Source organism: Acanthisitta chloris, unplaced genomic scaffold (genome assembly GCF_000695815.1).
Source record: "Acanthisitta chloris isolate BGI_N310 unplaced genomic scaffold, ASM69581v1 scaffold357, whole genome shotgun sequence".
Classification (NCBI taxonomy): domain Eukaryota; kingdom Metazoa; phylum Chordata; class Aves; order Passeriformes; family Acanthisittidae; genus Acanthisitta; species Acanthisitta chloris.
This window is the reverse complement of record NW_008682928.1, coordinates 26,708-47,894: the sequence shown is the minus strand read 5'-3', so window position 1 is coordinate 47,894 and position 21,187 is coordinate 26,708. Positions and strand designations below refer to the sequence as shown.

The 21,187-nt window shown below is 36.8% G+C and overlaps 1 protein-coding gene across 1 annotated transcript in view; it reads left to right on the top strand.

Moving 5' to 3' along the window:
• The window catches only part of LOC103806015 (coiled-coil domain-containing protein 132), a gene marked incomplete at its 5' end in the record, with an annotated part of 46,592 nt that overhangs the window by 21,927 nt on the left and 3,478 nt on the right, over positions 1 to 21,187 (top strand). The window contains 6 exons of the mRNA XM_009078686.1: positions 785 to 906; positions 4,713 to 4,793; positions 15,350 to 15,498; positions 16,561 to 16,657; positions 16,806 to 16,964; positions 19,310 to 19,431. Coding sequence (XP_009076934.1) covers positions 785 to 906; positions 4,713 to 4,793; positions 15,350 to 15,498; positions 16,561 to 16,657; positions 16,806 to 16,964; positions 19,310 to 19,431 — 730 coding nt within the window. The remainder of the gene's footprint in view (positions 1 to 784; positions 907 to 4,712; positions 4,794 to 15,349; positions 15,499 to 16,560; positions 16,658 to 16,805; positions 16,965 to 19,309; positions 19,432 to 21,187) is intronic.

The window sequence follows — 21,187 nt, the reverse complement described above, 5'->3', positions numbered from 1 at the left end:
AAAAATTTCTTTCCGAGTCCAAATCCTATGATCAGTTTGATTTGGGTAACATAGATTTCTATTATTTCTATTATTTATTATCTTTTTTTAATTTCCCAAATCAAATGTGTTACACTAAAGAATAGGAAAGAAAAGAAGAAATTATTCTTCTCCCTGGATATGCCAGGGTCCCAGCATCACCCTTTACTCACAGTCAGTCCCTCTAGAAACATTTCAAATATACATCTTAAAACTATTTGGGATTCTTGCCGCAGAACTAAAAGGAAGGAGAGCCAGAATTGTATCACTGGTGTGAAATGCATTGTTCCTAGAGTTGCTGGGTGAAACCCAATCTTGGGCATGTAATTTTTACACTGTGCTTTTCTGTTGCTTAAAAAATATTAATATGTGCATATATAAACACACACTAATGCATAAAATCCTCGTTGGCTCTATATAGCATTTGCCAGGGACTACTTTAGGAGATTATTATTTTTTGGCTGAATGAAGCTGAAGCTAGAAAGTTGTATATTTTGAATTTGGCACCAGAAGGCCAAAAATGGTTGAAGACATTTTGATATGGATTAACATCCATGTTCTGAGAAGTCTTGAGGTATTTATTGTGTCTTAGCTATCATTTTTAGCTTTGTTTTTAAACCTCACAGTCTCTAAACTATCACTAAGTTGTCCTTAATCAATATTCAAGGCTAAATGATGCACTTTGTAAAACTGGTTTTGAGTTTGTCAAGCTCAACACTGTAGCACTTAGGCTGAGGAAACTGATCTTATGTATCTACTTTTTAAGGGAAATACATGCAAATGATGAATATTCTGAAACCAATTGCGTTTGATGTGATCCACTTCATGTCCCAGCTCTTCGATTACTATCTGTATGCTGTCTATACGTTTTTTGGCCGAAATGACACGGTAGGTGGAAACATTTTTCAAGTATCACTGTACACGCAGAATGAAAATGCTGAGGAGATCTCTTTGATTCAAATACTGCCTAATAAGGGAAATGGGGACTAGGAGTATTATCACTGGGACATGAATCCTATTATATTTTGAATAGATTCTCTATTATTTTTTCTAGCAGTATTGAAATGGAGGAAAGAGAACACAAAATACCTAAAAGTAGTGGCAGGAGGTGGGTAATGAAGGAGCAGTCTGCAGAAGGACAGTGGTGGTTTAGGGTCCATAGAGTATGAGGTGATTTAATTTTTGTGTATTTCCTTAACTTAGATAATAATAAGCAAAAGGAAAGGAGAAGGGTCCATGAAAATTAAGTAGTAACTCAAGTTTAAGAGGTTTGAAATATACTTTTTCAGATCTAGTGTTCTGTCAAACTATTTGCGTTAATGAAAACAAGGAGGGTTTGAGTGATCTTGTACTTGAAATAAATGCTTGTTGGCAATGTCTTTATGTAACATATATCAATTTTCAACAGAATTGTCTTAAAGCAAATTGTCTTTATAGGAAACATCTTAAAACATTCTCCTCTCTTGGCCTCTAAATTACTCCACAAGTAATAATATCATGGGGTTCCAAATTTATCATCATCTGTTGGCAAATTATAATGGATTTTCAGACTCAGCATAGGGTTCTAAATGTTTCTGAGCTGTTCTCTTTGGCAGGGCAAATGTATTTACAATTTGTGTTTGCAGGATGGGTGTTTAGGGGTGTTTTTTTTGTTTGGTTGCTTTTTTTTTTTTTTAAGATAATTGATTTCCATTGGCTTAGTCAGTTGCTCTGGTATTCTCATTGTGTTGCATTCATTTTTATTTTTTTGCACCTCCTGTTTTGTGTTTTTAAAGCCCATACCGACTTCCTCACTCTCTGCTTCTATCAGAGAACAGCACAGTGCTAGGCAGGTAAACATTATAGCAGATGGGTGGTAAAATTGTGATGTTTTTCTAGTGTGCCTAATATTTGTTTTGGCAGATGATTTTCCTTGGGAAATGCAATGCTTACAAGGGTTTATGATTGTAATAAACCCTCTTGTAATGCTGCCTAAATGTCCTCACTCCCCACACTGTTTATAAACCTTTAGACAGTAGAGATGGGTGATGGTATGTGATTTAGACCACTGAGAATGCTCCTGTTTTATTTTAATTTACAACATCAAATGGGATTCTTAGAGTATGCTGGTATAACTTCCTTAAATGGTTGAAATTATTTGTGAATATTGTGCCTATGTTGTATATGTGAGTTAGTACACACATAAGGAGAGTGATTAATTGTACAGTTCATTGCCAGTTCACTGAAAATGGATTTAAAATAGACATAGTGGCTTCTATGTCCAGTCATGGTGCTAAGCCATTGCTCGTTCTACACCTCTTTAGAGTTATTATCCTATGTAGCTAGTATTTGGCTTTCTTCACTGCCAAAAATTTAACACCAGTGTAACCAGAATTGCTCTTTCAAAATGTTTTTTATTTGTGGGATGCAAGTGAAGGCTGCCTTTTCTTAAATTATGGAGCAACTCAACATAAAATTACAAGGAATTGCCTGTATTTAATATCTACTCACTGAAGTGTAAGATATTTCTGAACATGCCACAAAATAGTTTTCCTTAGCAGAAAAAAATTGAGCAGAGCTTTAATTTTCTTGACAGGACATTACAATAATTTGTAAACTTATCTTTTTTTTTTATAACTATGAAGGGTTATGCAGAACTGATGATGAGGAAAATTATTCTGTAAATTGTCTAATGCTCTGCTTACTAGCTTTACTAGGTCATCAGTTTGTGGAATTTAAATAGCTATCCTTTTGCATATAGATATAGCAAAATCTTCTGTGAAGCGAAGCATATGTACTGATGAGTGATGCATTCTGTGTGAAGCTGTAAGGTTGTGTCATTGTGAAAAATTCTGAGGAACAGTAATTTTGGGGGATTTTTGCATCTTAGTTTTTTCTGTCATCATACATATGAATGCACAATTCTGACTTCCGGCTGTAAAACAAAATTTACCAGGTTGCCTGGTATATCTGGAGTTCTTGATATGTAATATTTTATGGAATTATAAGTTTTGCTTTGCATTCCTTTTGATTCAGATGTGTTTCAACTATAAAATTACCATTTTTTAGAAAGAAATATGTCAGTATGAGATAAACAAGTGAAAATTACTGATAAGTATTGAAAGTTAACAGTTGAAAGGCAGAAGGAAAAAGAATTAGTGGTAGATCATGTGATGAGTAGTTTTGATGGTGCAAATTCTTAAAATAAAATTTAATGACTGAAACTGCAAATATATTTTTAATATACATATTTTTTTCCTGTTAAGCAGGGAGTTTCTTTTTTGGCTTGTTCTTACTTTAACAGAGAGAATAGTCACTCTTGAATTTGCAGTCCTTGTGTCCATATCTTGAAAATGTGCTACATGAAGTTAAAAATGAAAAAAAAAAAACAATAATTTTGAGAATTAAGGGCATGTTTCTTAAAGGGAAAAATGTTATTTTCTTTTTCACCCATGTACCTGCAAAATCACAGCAGTTCAGAACTGATGATTCTACAATAAAAATTTGAAGAAAAATGCAAATTTTTTGTGCAAAATGTCTCACATGACTTGCAGAAAAACGAAGGCATGAACATTTCTATTTATCAGTTTATCAAATGTGGACACAGGATAGTGATTATGTCTCCTAGATCAGGTTCTAAATCTCATCAGAGTATACTTCCAGTGAGAGTTTGGCTCAGATGTAAATTTTCTTTTAATACAGAGGAGGATTGGGACGGATGGACTTTATATGCAGTAAATGGGGACCAAAATTATACTGTTTTGTATTTAAAAGGAGCAGAGGAGATGACATGAACTCATGCATTTCTTTCCCTGATTCAACCCACTGAAAGGAAGTCTAATAATACTGTGTACAACAGTTCTCTAAATATTGTTCAATAAATTGCCTTTTGGTGTGAATCACATACCAGAACTGTATTCAAATCCTCCCAGACTGTTGACTTAAATGTGTGTTTCCTCCCAGACTGTTGACTGAAATGTGTGTTTCCACATTCCACTTTCCTTATTGTGTTGGTTTGTTGGGTTGGGTTTTTTTGTTAATTGAAAGTAGAAGAAAAATAGTTGCGATAATTATGCATGTGAAATCAGACCCTCAGCTGGTATAATTCATTGTGCTTAGCAAGAAATTAGTGTAGCTGTATTGATTTATCCCAGCTGAGCATCTGCCCCATATACTCCTGAGCCATGAACATGAAGATGGCACATTTCTCAGGTAGATCTTTATAAGCATTGAGTAACAATGACTGTTTTATAAAGATCACTGGTTATAATTACATTTGCAAGATACATATTTAATAATTACAAGAGATTTTATGGCTAGTGAAGACCATTTGGCTTGGGTGTGGTACGCATGCAAGTCTTGGAGAGGGCATTGTGGTGCACCATTCTGGGCTCATTGCCCACATGAGAAAATCTAGGGCCCTGCAGCCACATACAGTATTATAACAATAAAAGATACTGGTTATTTTATTGGTATGAATGGTAAGTTGTCATCTTCATGATAAGTACTTGGGTCATTCTTCACACCATTGCAGTGTTGAGTGCTGTGACCTCTGTTGATTTTCTTTTCATTTTGTATGGTTGTGATTATGTGTTAAAACTTTAGCGTAAGTAAATTGTAGACAGTCTTTGCAAACTTGAGTTTTGCTTTATCACTGCAAAATTTAAACCAATGAGATTTCCTTTCCCAACTTAAATAGAATGTATTTCTTCCAGTTTGAATCAACAGGACTGGGCCTCAGTAGCAGCAGGCTACGCACCACACTGAACAGAATCCAGGAGAGTCTGATTGATCTGGTAAGCACCTGGATTTTGTTAATGCTCAGCAGAGTAAAGGTCTGTGTACGAAATTTAGGAATTATATTTCATCATGGCTTTCTGATCTTTTTTTTCTCTTTTCACATTCATTGTCTGTATTGACAAAGGCTTAGTTTCGTGATGTAGAGATCATTATTGTATGAAATCACTTGATACTAGTTTAATAGCTTTTGCTATTTGTAACAATGAAATTCTCTATTTAAATCTTCTGTCATGGTTCAGGTAATAAAGAAAGACATTCAGTATTATCCTTATTAAGAGATGTTTTATTTAAAAAAAACCCCAAAACAGCACAATAGATGATTCATTTTTCTTCAGTAAAAGAGAAAAGCAGTAAGGCATCCTGACGATCATTCATCTTATAGGATAAGAGAGGTAATGTGCTAAGTCCTTCATTAAGTCATTTCTCAATTTTAGGGAACTTTCCCTGGTATGTTTTTTACATTATATCTGCTTGGTTGCTTCATGACTTATTTTCAAAATGTGAAAAGTAAATATGGTGCTCATGTCACACTGGTAGTAGATAACTGTCCTTCACAGGAGGAGGAGTAAAGAAGACTTTAGATAGATTTTGTGGATTCAGCTGAGCAGCAGTTTGTAAATAAATATTGCTAAGAACTATGCAAAAATGGAAATTTGAAGTTCTCTTTTTCCACCTGAATACATTATCCTTGAAACATTATGAATAATTTCCTAACAATATCATAAATGGCTTATATAGTAGCTAATACCATGGATGCTACAAGAAGGATTTATTTTCTAAGGTTTCTGTCTCAGATAGAAAAAGACAGAACCTCTACTCTGACTTTCACAAGGATTTCACCCCACAGAAATGTGCTTGTGCCTTTTTTAATTCCTAGAAGTATTATATCGAATCCTAACATGTTCTTTCAGAGAAGCATCTTAAAGGGTTTTGGGGTGATTTCTTGTAGAGTCAGTAGAGGGAGCATAAGATAACTAATAACCACAGACCACTGCAAAACAGAAAAAGGCTAATCATCTTGATTTTTTTTCTCAAAGGTGATCTATTTAGATAGAAAAATTAATTCTAAGAAGAACTTACAAATTAATCAGTTAAAGATAATGGAAAATAGCCAAGTTATGGAATTAGTTTTTTGAACCTACTCTGTAGTGATGGTTTCTGACAGCGCTTTAGAGCCTTACGTATTTTTTTGGGAGCTAAAATAATTTTAAAACCCCAAACATTTCTTGGGGCAAACTGGAAAAATAACAGCAGTTCTTGTTCTTCCTCAGTCATTAACAGGAATGTCATGTAACAGAAATTGAAATAGCTATATTCAAGGTGAGATTTGAATAAAAGGTGAAATCTTAGCTGACTCCTATTAATATAAAGGTATTATATGAGATTTATTAATATTATGAGGAAGAAAAAGTCTTCTGGGTATTTTTACTTATTGTTTGCTTATTTTTAAGAGTTTGTGAAAGTCAAGATTCATTTTCCCTGTGTCATGAAATGAGCGTTTCTCAAGATTGTGTGGATGGTTCTGGATGCTCTCAGGAGTTGTCTGTCTTATCTTAGATCATTGTAAACTGCTTTCTGAACATACTCATGTTTGTTCTGTGGGGTTCAGTCTCATGGCATGTTGGGAATTGTATTTTTATGCATTATTTTCTATCCATGGTGACTTTATTAAGTGCTGTCATTTCTGTCACATTTCAGTTCCTGATGGCAGCATCAATATTTTCTTTTTATAAAGATAGTCTGAATCCAACAATTCTGAATCTGTGACTAAGGCTCTGCTGGACTTTCGTGTAGATCAGAATACTTCTACAAATCTGTCAGTGCCTGTGAAGGCTGAGCTCTATGATCGGATTGATTCCTACCTTTCCTCTTTATTTTATTTATTTATTATTATTTATTTATTTATTTATTTATTTTAAATATCAGTGGATGAAGTCTTATTTATTCTATATTTATTGTCAGTAGTTAGGGGAATAATTGGAGGATATAGAGGCCATCTCCTCCAGCTTTTCATAGACTTTCTGTAGTTTCTGTTTGAGATCGAATTAATGCTATCTAGTTTATACCAGATACCTTTATGAGTATACTACTTTTATTATCATTCAGCTGAATTTTAAGCTTCTTTTGTGAAGGAAAAAACGCAGTGGAAGAGGGGTTCCACTTCTGGCAAGTTAAAGCTGAGCTGCGCTAAGTGTTCTTTCTTGCATCTTTCTAGCATCTTCAGTATGAGTGGTATGGAGGTCAATTGGAAGCATCCCCTGTAACTCCTTCTGGAGCTACTCTGTTCTAAGCTTATACTTTCCTATTATTATGGTGCAAGAATTGTCTGTCCTTTAATATATACTGTAGTTGCAGTATACTAACAATACCTGGAAAAGAAGTACTATCCTGGTTTTCATTTGGACCACTGAGAGACAAAGTTGGGTTTCTGGCTCGCAGTCAGGGAGCAAAAAGGCTGCAGCAATTTAAAGCACTTCCTTTGGTCCTTATGTTTGTCATTATTAACAGGAATATGTTTTTGGACAGTAATGATTTTCATATTAGTTCACTGAGACCTGTAAGCCTCCAGGTAGGTACAAGTCATCAATCAGATTGGTGTGATCTGTGATAGTTGGTGGTTTGGAAGGAAAATTTCTACTTCTAATTCCTTGTTTTGTCTGTTTCTAAGCCGCTTCTGTATCTTCACAACATGTAATGTAGTCGTGATACTGCCATTACCTTGGTGTTGTTTGTGAATGTCCTGTGTATGTAAATAGCTGCCTTGAGTAGTATTGCTGCATTCAAAAGAGATTTTGAGGGCAAATAACCATGGGATACTCATAAATATTTCATTGCAAACTGGATTGCTCAAGCAAAACTGAAATTTAGAATGAAGTTTGTTAGAGCTACTGTGCCTTACAGCAGTAGAAAATAAATCACTGTGGTTGCAATGCAATGTATAGAAGAGCAGATGGAAGGAATCACTGATATAAATGAGTATTGGTTAATGTATTTTAGATTCTGTCTTTACTTTGGCTTTTGAGCACTTTCCCCAGAAAGTATATGTCTTTTGGCAAAGTCAGTAGGTTAGAGGTTGATGGTGCAGAGATGGTTTTGGTTTTTTGTTGTTGTTGTTGTTGTTGTTTGGGGTTTTTTTTTTGTTTTTTTTACCTGTACAAATAAGATAAGGATTAGGAGGAACAGTTTTCTTCTTCATGCCTAACTTTCCACCCCAGTTTGGCTTTGACCTTTTGATGCTGTGGAGCACTGTGGTTCAATTATGTAAGTCCCAGTTCTGGAAACAAAAAATTCAGTTTTGCTTAAAATGTCACAGCACAGTCCTGCATTATTTAGTGTGGACATGTACCTTGTTGCAAATGGTTTGGCATACCAATGGCAAACTCTGGAGAGTCTCAGCTGTGGAATTTCTTAATTGACATGGGCATGCCACACAGGATGCTAAGGTCCTCAGTGAAGCAGTAGCTGTGATTCTTCGTCTCCTACTGCTTGAAAGAAAAAAACCCAAAAACTGAGGAAAACATGATTTAGGGGGCTTTTTTCTTTGTCTCTTTGAAAAAGATTTCTAATATGTATGTAATGGCGATGTTTAAGGTGTCTGAATTGCTTGTCAAGGACAGATAACTCTGTATTCAAAAGAAAGTTCTGACATGACAAGCACTTTGAAATTATGCTAGGACTTCTGCAGCTGTTTTGCTTTTTCACATTATTCATTTAGAATTCTTCATACAGCTTTTTTTGTTTACTTGACTGTATTATCCAAGTAGACGAATAATTTACTGAAGTTTTCTTGCTTATTTCATTGGATAAATCTTATGGGTTTGGCAATTGATTGGTCTCTCTTTGGGCAGTCACTGAGCCGTCTCGTTTTAGTCACCTCAGACCCTTCTTGCTGGGCACCCAAAACAGGCTGATTCCAGAGAAGTGCACAGGAGTGTCCACAAAGTCGCAGCTGAGCACCTGGAAACTGACAGGAGCTCCTCCTGAATAACTTTCTTTGAATAAGAAAGTGCTGCAGTAAAAATGTGTGTGAGCAGACTAGATCAGCTTACATGGTTTTTTTGTAAGGTTCCCAAGGCTGTGGCAGTAGGTGTGCTTTTCTGTGAAGTCTTACTTGGCCTTTATTTCTTTAGACTGTAGTTAATGACTCATTTTCCCATTGTTAGCACACAGTGATTACTGATAGAGGCTTTATTGCTTTGGATGAGACAAAATAGTAAATAAACTTTCTAACTTTTAGTAATTTTATTGTGCAAAAAGTCTGCCATTTAACTTGGAACACTAAAACATAAATGAAATGCAAAGATCCCAGAAGTGTCTGTGCAAACTTTATTGAACTCTTTTTGTGAAATCAATGGGCCTGACCCAGCTGAGGTTTGGCACTTGCTCCTTTTGTGACAAAGAGCATGGAGGATCTACACTCTTGAAGTCAGAAACCTCAAGCCTTCAGTAAGGCAATGCTGGTCAACTCTGCCCCGGGGCCATGGAAGATGTGTGCACCAAGTGTTGGGAAGCTTGGGGATCCCTTGCATGGCCCTTTGTAATGCTATAAAGGTATCACTTACTTGCAAAGTATTGTAAATAAATAGAAAATTAATAGTATGGTTTCTCAAGATGGTTTATTGTTTCATTTTTAATGGTTTGCACTCTCGAAGTCTGTAGAGTGGTGGTCATTGTAGAAGCTTACATCATTTACATTTGATTTACTTTCCAAAGGTATTAAGCCAAGATTACCTGCTTGGTAAGCTTTGTGCCCCTCAGCAAGAAAATACCAATCTTGCAATTTAAAACAGAGTAGGAGTGTTGTAAAATACCATTTTTAAACCTTAACACATTTACATCATATTCAGAAAGTACTTTTCCTTGAAAGAAATATGCTTTTACAATTGGTCTTCCCTATCACTTTCAGCCTTATGTTTCAAGAGCTATTAGGGATGTGTAAGCTTAAGGAAGAGTAAAAAAACTTGATTTGTTGCTTTCAGTACATGTATTGTGATTAAAAAAAGCTTGTATATGAAGCAACTACTTGGAGTTAATTGAGCCATTTTCAGAGAGGTTTTAAATATGGTAAGGAGTTATATTTTCTTGAGTTGCTTTATTTTCTTGTACTCTATGCTCGTGATATTACAGAAACTATCAATTGTGGTTTTATAAATAGATGATAGAGCTATCCTGTCTTAGGTAAATATTTGGAGTTAGTCTGCTTTTCCTTGTCCATCAACACACATCAAGTTCTTGATAACAGAGTTGGCATGTTGGAGCTGCTGTACACTGTTCTACTGCCAGAACCTTTTCAGATAGTATGGATTTGTCCATGCCTTTGAACACAACTCCTTTAAGATCTGGATTTCTTCAGTAGCATTTAGAGGTACTGCTGAATCAAAACTAAAATTGTTGCTATTGTATATGCATATTAAATCAAAGCAATTCTAAAACTAAAGTTTATGCAAAAAGTATTAGGTCAGAAGAAGCACAGTTTTGAAAGATTATGGTTTATTAGTGTGATCCGCAGAATTTTGTGTGCTGGAGACAGGTTGTGGAGTTTACTGTTTTTTCTGTAGTGAAAGTGGATGATTGTAATTAGCTGCCAACTATCTCTACCATAATTGGCAGATAATCAGTTATTTTGGTCATAAGTTCTTTCGAATAAATGAAGTAAGTACATATTTCTGTTCTCACAATGAGATTAGGCCCCATAAAAATGTCACTCTTGCAAATTCAATGTCAAATTTTTGACAATTAGCTTAGATAGCTTATCATTCTAATTTAGGTAGTTTGTTTATGTCTCTTTTTCCCACTAAAAAGGAAGGCATAACAGAGGTCTGCTGCTGGGTTCAGGCAAAACTATTGAAATGAAAATATTCTCTTGTTACAGATAACTTTTTTTTGAGAAAGAGATTGAAGAAGAGACTTGTTCCTTACACAGATAGATGTATTTTTTTTTCCTTTTCATTAAAAATTTTCTTCTTGGAAATAAATAATTAAATGCTAAAGTAAAGTACCTAACAATTAATCAAACAATATCATGCTCTCATTCATTTGATGCCTGTTATTTGCTAATGTGTGCCTTTCTGTTTTAAAAACATGTTCCAGATGAAATTTAATTCAAATATAGATATCTCATAAAGATACTTGCCAAAGCACACACTATAACTCATACTACTGTTATTAGCAAACCTTTAATAGGTAAAGCACTCATAAGCCTGCTTTACCACTTCTTTATCCTGATATTTTTCAGGCTTTTATAGCAAAGCAGCTTTTATAAATTGCTAGTTGTGTATACCAGTCATAAAATCATCAAGGCTGGAAGAGACCTTTAAGATCATCAAGCTCAACTGTTAACCTGTCACTCCACTATAACCCCTAAACCCTAAACTGTATCTTACAGTCCCAGGTCCAGATACCTCTCTGGGCAATCTGTTCCACTGCCTGACCACCCTAATTCTAATATCTACTCTGAATCTCCCCTGTCTTAGCTTATGACCATTCCCTCTAGTCCTCTCACTGATAGCATGGCAGAAGAGATCATCTCCCACCTCTCTACAGCCCCTTTCAGGTAGCTGTCACCCCTGAGCCACCTCTTCTCAAAGCTAAACAAACCAAATTCCCTCAGCTGTTCCTTGTATGACATGTGTTCTAGACCTTTTATGAGCCTCATTGCCCTTTGCTGGACTTGCTCCAGTGCCTCAATGTACCTTTTAAAGTAAGAGGCCCAAAACTGAACACAGTACTCGAGGTGTGACCTCACCAATGCCGAGTACAGGGGGATGATCACTTCACTAGTCCTGCTGGCCACACTATTCTTGGTCCAAGCCACAACGCCGTTGGCCTTCTTGGCCACCTGTGCACACTGTTGGCTCATACTGAGCCAGCTGGCCACCAGCACCCCGAAGTCCCTTTGTGACAAACAACACTTGAGCTACTTTTTCTTGAGGCTGAACAAACCGAATTCCCTCAGCTGTTTCTCATACAACATATTTTCTAGACCTTTTATGAGCCTCGTTACCCTTTGCTAGACTTGTTTCAATGCCTCAATGTCCTTTTTAAAGTGAGGGGCCCAAAACTGAACACAATGCAACTCAGTGTCATCTGCAAGTTTACTGAGGGTGCACTCAATCTCCATGTCCAGATCATCAACAAAGATGTTAAACAGGACTGGCCCAAATACTGAGCCCTGGGGAACACCACTAGCTGCCAATTGGATTTCACTCCATTAACACAACTCTCTGGGCGTGGCCATCCAACCAGTTTTTTCCCCATTGAAGACTCCACTCACCCAAGCCACAAGCAGGCAGTTTTTCTAGAAGTGTGTGGTGGGAGACAGTGTCAAATACTTTACTGAAGTCCAGATAGACTATATTCACAGCTTTCCCCTCATCTACTGAATAGGTCAGTTTGCTGTAGAAGGAGATCAGGTTGGTCAAACTCAGTTCTTTTCTTATGACAGTATGAGGGAATTGGGCTAAGACTAGAGAAAACTGAATAGGTAAGACCTGCTGTAAGGTGCTTGCATGCAGTGCTGGTTAACCTGTCCTTCTGTGCCTGCTACAGTTAATGGAATTGTTGTTCAGATAAGTTTAGTGCTTTTTAATGTTTGGAGTTGTAAAAAATTTTTAACACTTTCAGGTTTTTTCCATTTGGCAAGGAAGAAGAGCATCTTGTAGTTTGCATCAGTTCCACATATACCCTGAAGTTATTTTGTCAAATCTATTTTGCCCACTTTGCTTACAAGGATGTTGTGTGGGCTGTGATGTGTCTTAGATATGTAACAGTTCTGCTCAATCAGCAAGACCTGCTAGTCTGACACAGGGAAAAGCTAAGCAAGTTTGTTCTGCTTTGGTATAGCTCTCTGCATACTTGATGCTGGGTGCTACAATATGTTCTCAGTGTAACTTGTCATTTCTTGAAATGAAAGTTTGGCTGGCTGCTGTATAATTTCCTTCTACTCCCCACCTTGTCCTCCTCCTTCTCCTCTTGAGATTGGCACTCAATTTCAGTTTTACAGGACTTTACCCGTTTGCTATGGTACTCAAAGGGAATGTCTGTCAACAGACATTGTCTTGCAGATTGTCTTAATTACTGGAGGGATTAACTTTAACAGGTCTGGCCCATTGAAAAACATCTGATTTCTTTAAATAGTCTGTAGTCTTTTTTTCTGTTCCAGCCTATATCTTTTGCCCTATTATTGCTGCTTTCAGTCATTTGATAATTTCTGTTAAGGAACGCAGGAGGAAAAACCACATGCATCTCTGAAGCCCTTGCAGAGTGATCTTGTGCTTTTCTTGGGGATTGGCACACCAGCTGTTTCCTTGGGCTTCCTTTTTCCTATCAACATGATTTTGCTGTGCTTGCTTTTTAGAACAAGCTAGGAGAATTAATTGCTTGTGCTGTGTTTGACCAGTATATTTGAACTAAAGTTTGATTCCCTGGTTGAGGGAATCTTGTCTCATGTTCATTTTTTGTCTTCAACTGCAACATAATTTTGGCATTTAAAAGGTTCATAAGATATTTACCTTCATAGGAAGCAGGCAGGAAGAAAAAAGTTGTGTAAAATGTGTCCAAAGTGGCAGGCAATTTTGAAGTGCCATAAATACAGACTTAAATCTTCATAAGTTTTAGTTTGTGTGTTTGTTTTAGTTTGTGGGTTTTTTTTTGGAATGGCATAAAGTTAAAAAAGAAAAAGAGAGAGCAGATCAAGAGGGAATTTTGATAGTTAATCGATGGTGTCTTTGGCTCAGTTAATATTTTTAGTTAATTGACTGTCGTTGCCCCTGTGCAGTATACTTGGGAATGTGCTCAGTAGGTATCATAGCTGCCTGTAAGGGGCTGCTTGAGTTTTAGCAAACATCCAGGCCTTTTGACTTGCTTATCCATTCTGATAGACTCAGCAGTATGCAAACTTCATAGTATTGTGATGAATCTGGCCAGTTTAATTACAGGTTTATCTGGCTGAATGTGAACACAGACCAGAGCAAAGAAAATTCATTTTTCAAATCACGTTGTATTGTGGCTAGCCTTTAGAATTGTTCCTGTGCTCGGTGTAACTGCATCTGATAGCATTTGCCATAAGCTTCTTTCAGAAGTTTTATCTTCTGCTCATCGATTTATTTCTGTGAGATCTTTTAGCACTACAAATGATGTGTCAATGGTATTGCTCAGTCAGCAGTCCTCATTTTAAATGTCAGAATTTCTGTGGGGATCCGTCAAGGCTCCCTGCTTTATCTGCTTCTGGCTTCTGTAACCTTGTCACAAATTTTTTTTTATAAGTCTGAAGATACTTTCCTAACCCTTGTTAGTGAGAACTCTGCTTTCCCAGTCTGTGTGTGGTTCCATCTGCTGTAGCCCATTTTTATGTTTGTGCTTGACGTCTTTGGAAGATGCAGAACTGAAAGAGCCTTTCTGATTTAGCAAATCCACCTCCCTGTTGCCTTGGGCTGTCACACAACAGGAGGAAACTGTCAACTAAAACCCAAGATAGTTAAGCGGAACTTGTGATCTTTTTATTCCTCCACACCTCAAACCATTTTTAACAGCTTGGACACTATTATCTTCTCAGTTGTCTTATATTCCTAATGTCACTTTTAGCTTGGCTTTCATCCATGCAGTAAACACATTCTGGTGCTGCTTTGTTTATAGCAGCAAAGTTTTGATCTTTCTGCTCGTTCTGTATCACTTAAATTCTCACCAAGTCCTTACACATTTTGACATAATCAATTTTCACCTGCCCTACCTTTAATTGCTGCAGTATAACCACAATGGGTCTGTCAGATATTTTGCTATCACAATAACCTCCCTGTTGTTTTTCCCCTTTTCTCCTGATCATCTGTGCAGTACATTTTATCTCAGCTTTTCAAGATCTACAATGCATAATCCTCCTTGTCTCAGTCCTGATATAGAGAATGAGTTAAACCACCACTAAGTTCCATCAGTGTTTCTGGGGCTCACTGCACCACTTTTCACCTTAGGCAAAAATGTCAGGAAAAAACCCCATGTGAATAGCAATTATTCTGTTTCAGGTCTCCTCTCACAGTTGTTCTCTGCCATGAAGCCTGGAAGAAACTTCTGGTGGCCTTTGTAGTCAGCTTGAATTTATCTTTCTTCCAGAACATCAGTTGTATTTTACTTAAACTAGGCACAGCTCCTATAAGCAGCAAAGCCCATGCGTAAGCAGCATTCCTTTAATATGTCTCCGTATTTGGTTGCTGTCAGATTGAAGATACTGTATACCCAAGGGTGAGAAATCAATCTCCCCAAAAGGCAGTTGGGGTAAAGCCTGTTTGGGTGTTAAGGTGTAGTAAGAAGTTTGTTCTCTGTCTTTTATTCTTTTTTTTCTTTTTCTTTAGATACTGATTTACATGATCTGATTTTTTTCACCTCTTTTTACACCATACTGTTCAGATGTAAAACTCCGTGGTTGTCTTTAGATTCAGGCTTGATTTAAATTACACCTTAGAATTCAAAACATTCCTTCATCTTACCTGGCATCTGAAACTGCTCAGCTGGAGCCATCCTTGCTCTTTTTGTGGGTTTTAATTTGTTTAATTCTTTGTTTTAGGAGGTCTCTGCTGATCCTGCAGGAACTCTCACAGCTGCTGAAGAGAGAAAAGAGAAGGTGCCAAGCCCCCATCTCAGTCATCTCGTTGTTTTGACATCTGGCAATTCACTGTATGGTTTGGCAGAGAGAGTGGTGGCCACAGAATCCTTGTAGGTTGTTTACTGTACACGATATTTTGTGATCACTGAAAACTACAGATTGTTTAAGAAATTGTGATTAAAAGCCAAAACCTTCTTGAGAGGTCAAAATTTCCTACCTCTCAATGTGACTTTAAATATGAGGGGTAGAGGTAATTTCTTTGTTAAAGGTAGTGGATCCTAACTATTTGGTCTATCAACCTGCACAATCAATTTTACTGCAGATGGTCCAGTACTTTGTGACAATACAAGGCCAAATCTAACAGGAGAAAGGTTTCATTTTAGAGAGGCTAATGGGAGTATTTAATCTGTGTGATTCATCTTAACCTTAGATTAAGTTCTCAAATAGTGATGGCTGAGACTCAAGACTGTTTGGTTCATATTGGTTTGGCTTGAATTATCATGTTCTTTGCAATGGGCAGAAGTGTACCTGTGAAGAAGTTAGAGCAAGTAATGCAAAAGTTACAAAGTGGTTTTTATTTGATCAGAATAATAGTAAGAATCATTAAGATAGGAATTGGTTTTTCCCCACACAAGGTGACACTTAAAGATTAGAAGTTCATTTGAACAATATTTTTTCATTTATGCATACTTAGAAATTTATTTCCTTGTTATGTTGTTATTAACAAATTCTACCCTTGAGAAGGAATAGGAGATCAAATTCTATCTTATGGATTCACTAGTATGTAAGTAGTTAGGAATGTTATTTTGGAATTCTGACATGGATTTATTAACAGTAATGTTTACTGTCCTGCAGTATGGAAATTGCATGACACTTGGCCACTGTCTTTGCTAGATCTTGGATCAGATTTTTGCAGCGTAACCTGAGTAAAATAGAAATATGAATTATTGATATTCAAGCCTTAATCTCTTTATTCAAGCATATTTTAAAACTGTCAGAATTGAGAATACTTGTTGATATGCTGGCATGAAACTTTTATGGTTCTTCTCAGGACTTAATTTTCCGAGGTTGCATATTGTTGTTGCCAAATATGTCAACTGTAGAGTAAAAATTGTAAAGAGATGTGCCAAATGTTGCATTTAGTTCACGGTAAATTTTCTTTACTTTCAAAGGGTATTTCTGGCTGAGCAGTTTGAATTTCTTCAACCTCATCTTGATGCAGTGATGCCAGCTGCCAAGAAGCCTTTTCTTCAGCAGTTCTATTCTCAGGTCAGAATTGTGTAATTCACAGCTGATTTTTAAACACAGAGATTTGAAACTTGTACATTTTGGTGCAAATACTTATACATCATTGTTTTGTATTGCTCTTAATAGCCAGAAATTTACTGAATTGAATTTTATTTATATTCTGTTTCAGACAGTGTCAACTGCCAGTGAACTGCGTAAACCAGTTTATTGGATTGTTGCTGCTAAAGCCATTGATTATGAACAAATGCTGCTTCTCATGGCTAATGTGAAATGGGATGTGAAGGAAATCATGTCACAGCACAATGTATATGTAGATGCTCTTTTAAAGGTGAATACTTTCTGAGAATCATACAATCAACTAGGTTGGAAAAGACCTCCAAAAATGATGTGCTGGAGTTTATGTAAAAATTAAGTTACTGTAATACTTCACTAAAACTGTTAAAGTAGCATGGCTAGGACAATACAGCATTCTGACAAATGGAAAACTATTTTAAGAAGATCTGTCCAGAATTGTCATTATTTTTGCTTCTAGCACATTGTTTTCTGTGATGATTTTTGGATTACATGGTGGATGAAAGTGGCCACAAATTTTTATGAGTTTCATGTCTAAGTCTTGAATGACAGAGAAATGTGTAATAAATGGAGTAACATCAAGGAAAACCCAGTGGCATGAGACAGTGTGTTTTGGTTTTTTAACAAAGGCTATTTGCTGTTCTGGATAATTCTGATGATTGTCTTTGAGATGTATCACAGGGGCTGTAGGTCAAATCAGCACAGTGCTGTATCTAATTGAAGCTGCTATACTTAGAAGGTAACATTTGAAAAGGAAGGTAAGGGAAGGTTATTCACCCAACTTCTCAATTGCATTCAGTAGAAGTGGTTATACAATTGCTGTGTCTTACGGCATACATAACCAGTTCTTGGGACAATCCCTTTCTCATTCTTTTTTATATGCCTAAATGATCTTTCTATTGGTCTCTAGAAGGAAGTTCTGGCAGTGGTGGAATTATAATAATTCTTACAGAGAAACTGCAAATTTTTTGTATAGAAATGTGAAGTATGTATCACAGAAAAAGCTACATATCGGTGTTGAATAACAGTTTTGATAACACCTTTACACTTTAGCTTTTCCCTGCTTAAAAATATCAAGGCAAAGAAGGAAGAATTTGACAGAGGATATATCATTGCACTGAATTTGATGGAATCTTTGTGAATACTGTTCTTTATGCTGCCATGGCTTTTTAAAATCAGTTTGTACTTAAAATAGTTGGTCTCTGGGATAAAACCTTTTCCTTTTGTGAGTATGCAGCTGCTGATGAATTTGCTTCAGGAAGATCCGAGCTAATACCATTTTAAACCAATTCTGTTCTCTACATCACATAGCTAATAGTAGTTGTTCCAAATCATTTAGATTGCTGCTAAGCAATTAGTGATTTGCTGTGTACACTGGGACTCCAGGAATATCAGATGTAAGCACAGTGTTTACAGTAATGTGCACACACATGCAAAATTTTGTATTCGGTCATAGTGTGTGTGTAAGCAGGTAAAGTGAGGCTTTCTTGTTCAAGAAATTGATTATCATGGAGAGGTAGTGGTCTTCATCTTTAGAAGGGTGAGTTGTATGCTGGTCAAAGCATGACATCGTGGTACTCTGCTGCCTCTTCTTCCCAAATTCTTCTTTCAGAAAATTTGTGTTAAACACAATTGGCTACTGAGATTCCCTTCTAATTTTCTTCAGTTACTGAATTTTTGATGGTGGGAGGGGAAGAAAAACCCCACTAGATTAACAGCCTTGGAATGAAAGTGCTTTGTTGAACAACAGTGATCTTAATAGGCTGTACTACAAACTGCTTTTGATGGTTGTACAGAGGGTTCATTACCAGTCTGCTTTGTATTTAAGTAATTTGATACTTTTTTTAAATGATAGAGGCATTAGTCACTGGCAGCAGACTTCTGTTTCACTGTATTTAACACAAAGCCATTGTGGCAGTAATTATGTTCAGTTCTGAGTAGTTTCTCACTCATAGTATCAGCTCAACTCCATCCAGACTGTTGATGTTTCATGTGGAAATAGGTGGTTTCCCTTAACCAGAATTGCTATCTAGTGCTGCAGTATGCTCCTAAACTGTTTGGCCTCTTTCAGTGGGTGCTCTCAGCTCCTTTTAAAGCACTGAAGGACTGCCTGATGTGGAAGGTTGAAGATGAAAAGTGGTTACAATATTTCTGAGCTTCTGTTTGAAAGCTGATGGGGTGGGTATTTAGAGGGATAAAGAGATCATCACTGGATTTTCTTCAGTGGCTGCATATTGACTTAAAGAAGTTAAATATGAGTTTAAGGAGTGAAGGAAAATGGCATTAGAAAGATAAGCTGCTGAGTTCGTTTTCAGAGGTGTCAATTTCACACAAAAGTACACCTCTGGGGAACAGAGAAACATTTCCTTTTAAAAAATTAAAAAATCCCTGAGGTAATGTGAATGATATACTAGAAAGTGGTATGTTTTCTACTTTGCACATTAAACTTGTCTCTGCAGTCTGTGCCTATTAAGCTTTCTCAGCTCTTATTTTTCAGTATTCTCTTTCATGTCGATTTCTAATTCTTTGTTGTTGTTGTTAGACGTATAGAGTGTGATCCCTTTTATTTTAAAGGAATAAACATCTTCTATGTTTTATCAGGAATTTGAAGAATTTAACAGAAGGTTGAATGAGGTGTCTAAGAGAGTCCGTATTCCACTGCCAGTCTCCAACATCCTTTGGGAACACTGTATACGCTTGGCCAATAGAACTCTTGTGGAAGGGTAAGTGGTTCATGAAAGTTTTGCTTTTGGGTAAGTATGTCTATAAAGATAATGCTTACTTTATGGAATTAAAAGATTAACTTTTATAATGCCCTTGTGAGCTCACGTGCTTTTGGAGAACCTAAAGAATATCAATGCTTCACATACTCCTTAGCAGTTGTTTCAGAGTCTAGTGCAGTGGTAAGCCTAAAAAGGTTGGACTTTTTCCTGGATACTGCTAAAGACTGACATTGAATGTTTTACTAAAGCATTTGTAGACACAGTTCTCTTTCAAAGAAACTTATATATGTAAGATTAACATTTCCCAGCAGGGCAAAGAAGGAAGTTAGTGTAATTGTCAGCACCACCATGGTGATGCCATTTGTCTTTGTCAGGAAGAAGGATGGAGTTGTCAACCCTAGCAGTTATTTTAGAGTAGCCACAGAACAGGATTTTTCCAAAATCGTCAGGAACAGAGGGGTGTCTTAGCTGACTTGGTCAATAGAAGCTCAAGCACTTTAGCCAGGAACTGCTACACCTTGCTTATTACTCCCTCTTAATCAGTGTCCCAGTCTTTTCAGATTCAATATTGTAGCCTGAAATTGTAGACTTTTCATCCACTGCATTTATTTTATATTTTGTCACCTTGCGACATGTCTGGGCTTTCCTCACAACTTCTTCTGCATCATAGAGCATATGCTGTCTTCCACTCCTTCTACATATGTTCCCATACTTCTTTCCTGGTTATCTTTATGCACTCCCTACTACTTATTTTACTTCTTTCCATCCCACTCTCCTGCTGCCTGCTCTAAATTAGGACCTCAGCAAAACATCCTTCTTTTCCAAGCGTTGTCTGCTTTCATCAAGCCATCATGGTTTAACTCATGCTCATTTCTTTTGCAGTCTTTTGAGAGATCAGTTTCATGTTCAGGGCAATTAAATCCAGCCATGTCCTCCCACTGGCTTCTCAGTTCTTTCATATGACATATCACCTATACAACTGTCTTTTCTTTTTGAAATTTCGTTTTCCACTTACCATGCCTTAAATCAAAAGAAGTGAAAGAAAGGCATCTCTCTTCTCCTTCCCGTCCCCATTTCCTTTCAAGTGGATAACACGATCAGTCCCTATCAATCTCAACTACATGAGTCCTTGCATCTGTTTTGAACTTGTTTCCTTACGTCACAATCTCAGGTGTCTTACATGACCTCAGTGTTCACAAGCCATGTAATTCTTAGCTCTGACGATCATCACTCATATGTCTTGCTCAACGCTGCAGTTTTGGTTCACACTTGTAACATACCATAAAGCTTTCACCTTTACTGTCACCTAAGCGTTTCACTGGCTGGTCAGGGTGGACTGGGAATACCTTGCTGATATAATTTGTCCCTTGCCCTTTCTGAGAGTGTAAAGAGTACTCAGTATCATCTCCTTCCAAATATCTGCCTGTAATTTCTCACTCTTGGCCAGTTGTTTCAGTTCTCACACGACTTGTAGCTTCTTTTCCCGCTGAGGAAAGGGAAGGAAGGTATTCTGAGCAGCTGATTCTCTGAATACCTTCGTAACTTCTTTCATCTATGAATTCCATGAATGTATGGAATTAAAAAACATGGAGTGCTGCTCCTCCGGTCAACCAGTCAGCTAAAATTGCTATCATCAAGCTCTTCACTGAGTGAAGAATCATCTCCACTACAGTCAGCTATATCTTTCTTTAAATTTTGCCCTTCTGTATCTTCTGATTCTATGTCTTCTCCTGTTTCCCAACTGACGAGCCTATTG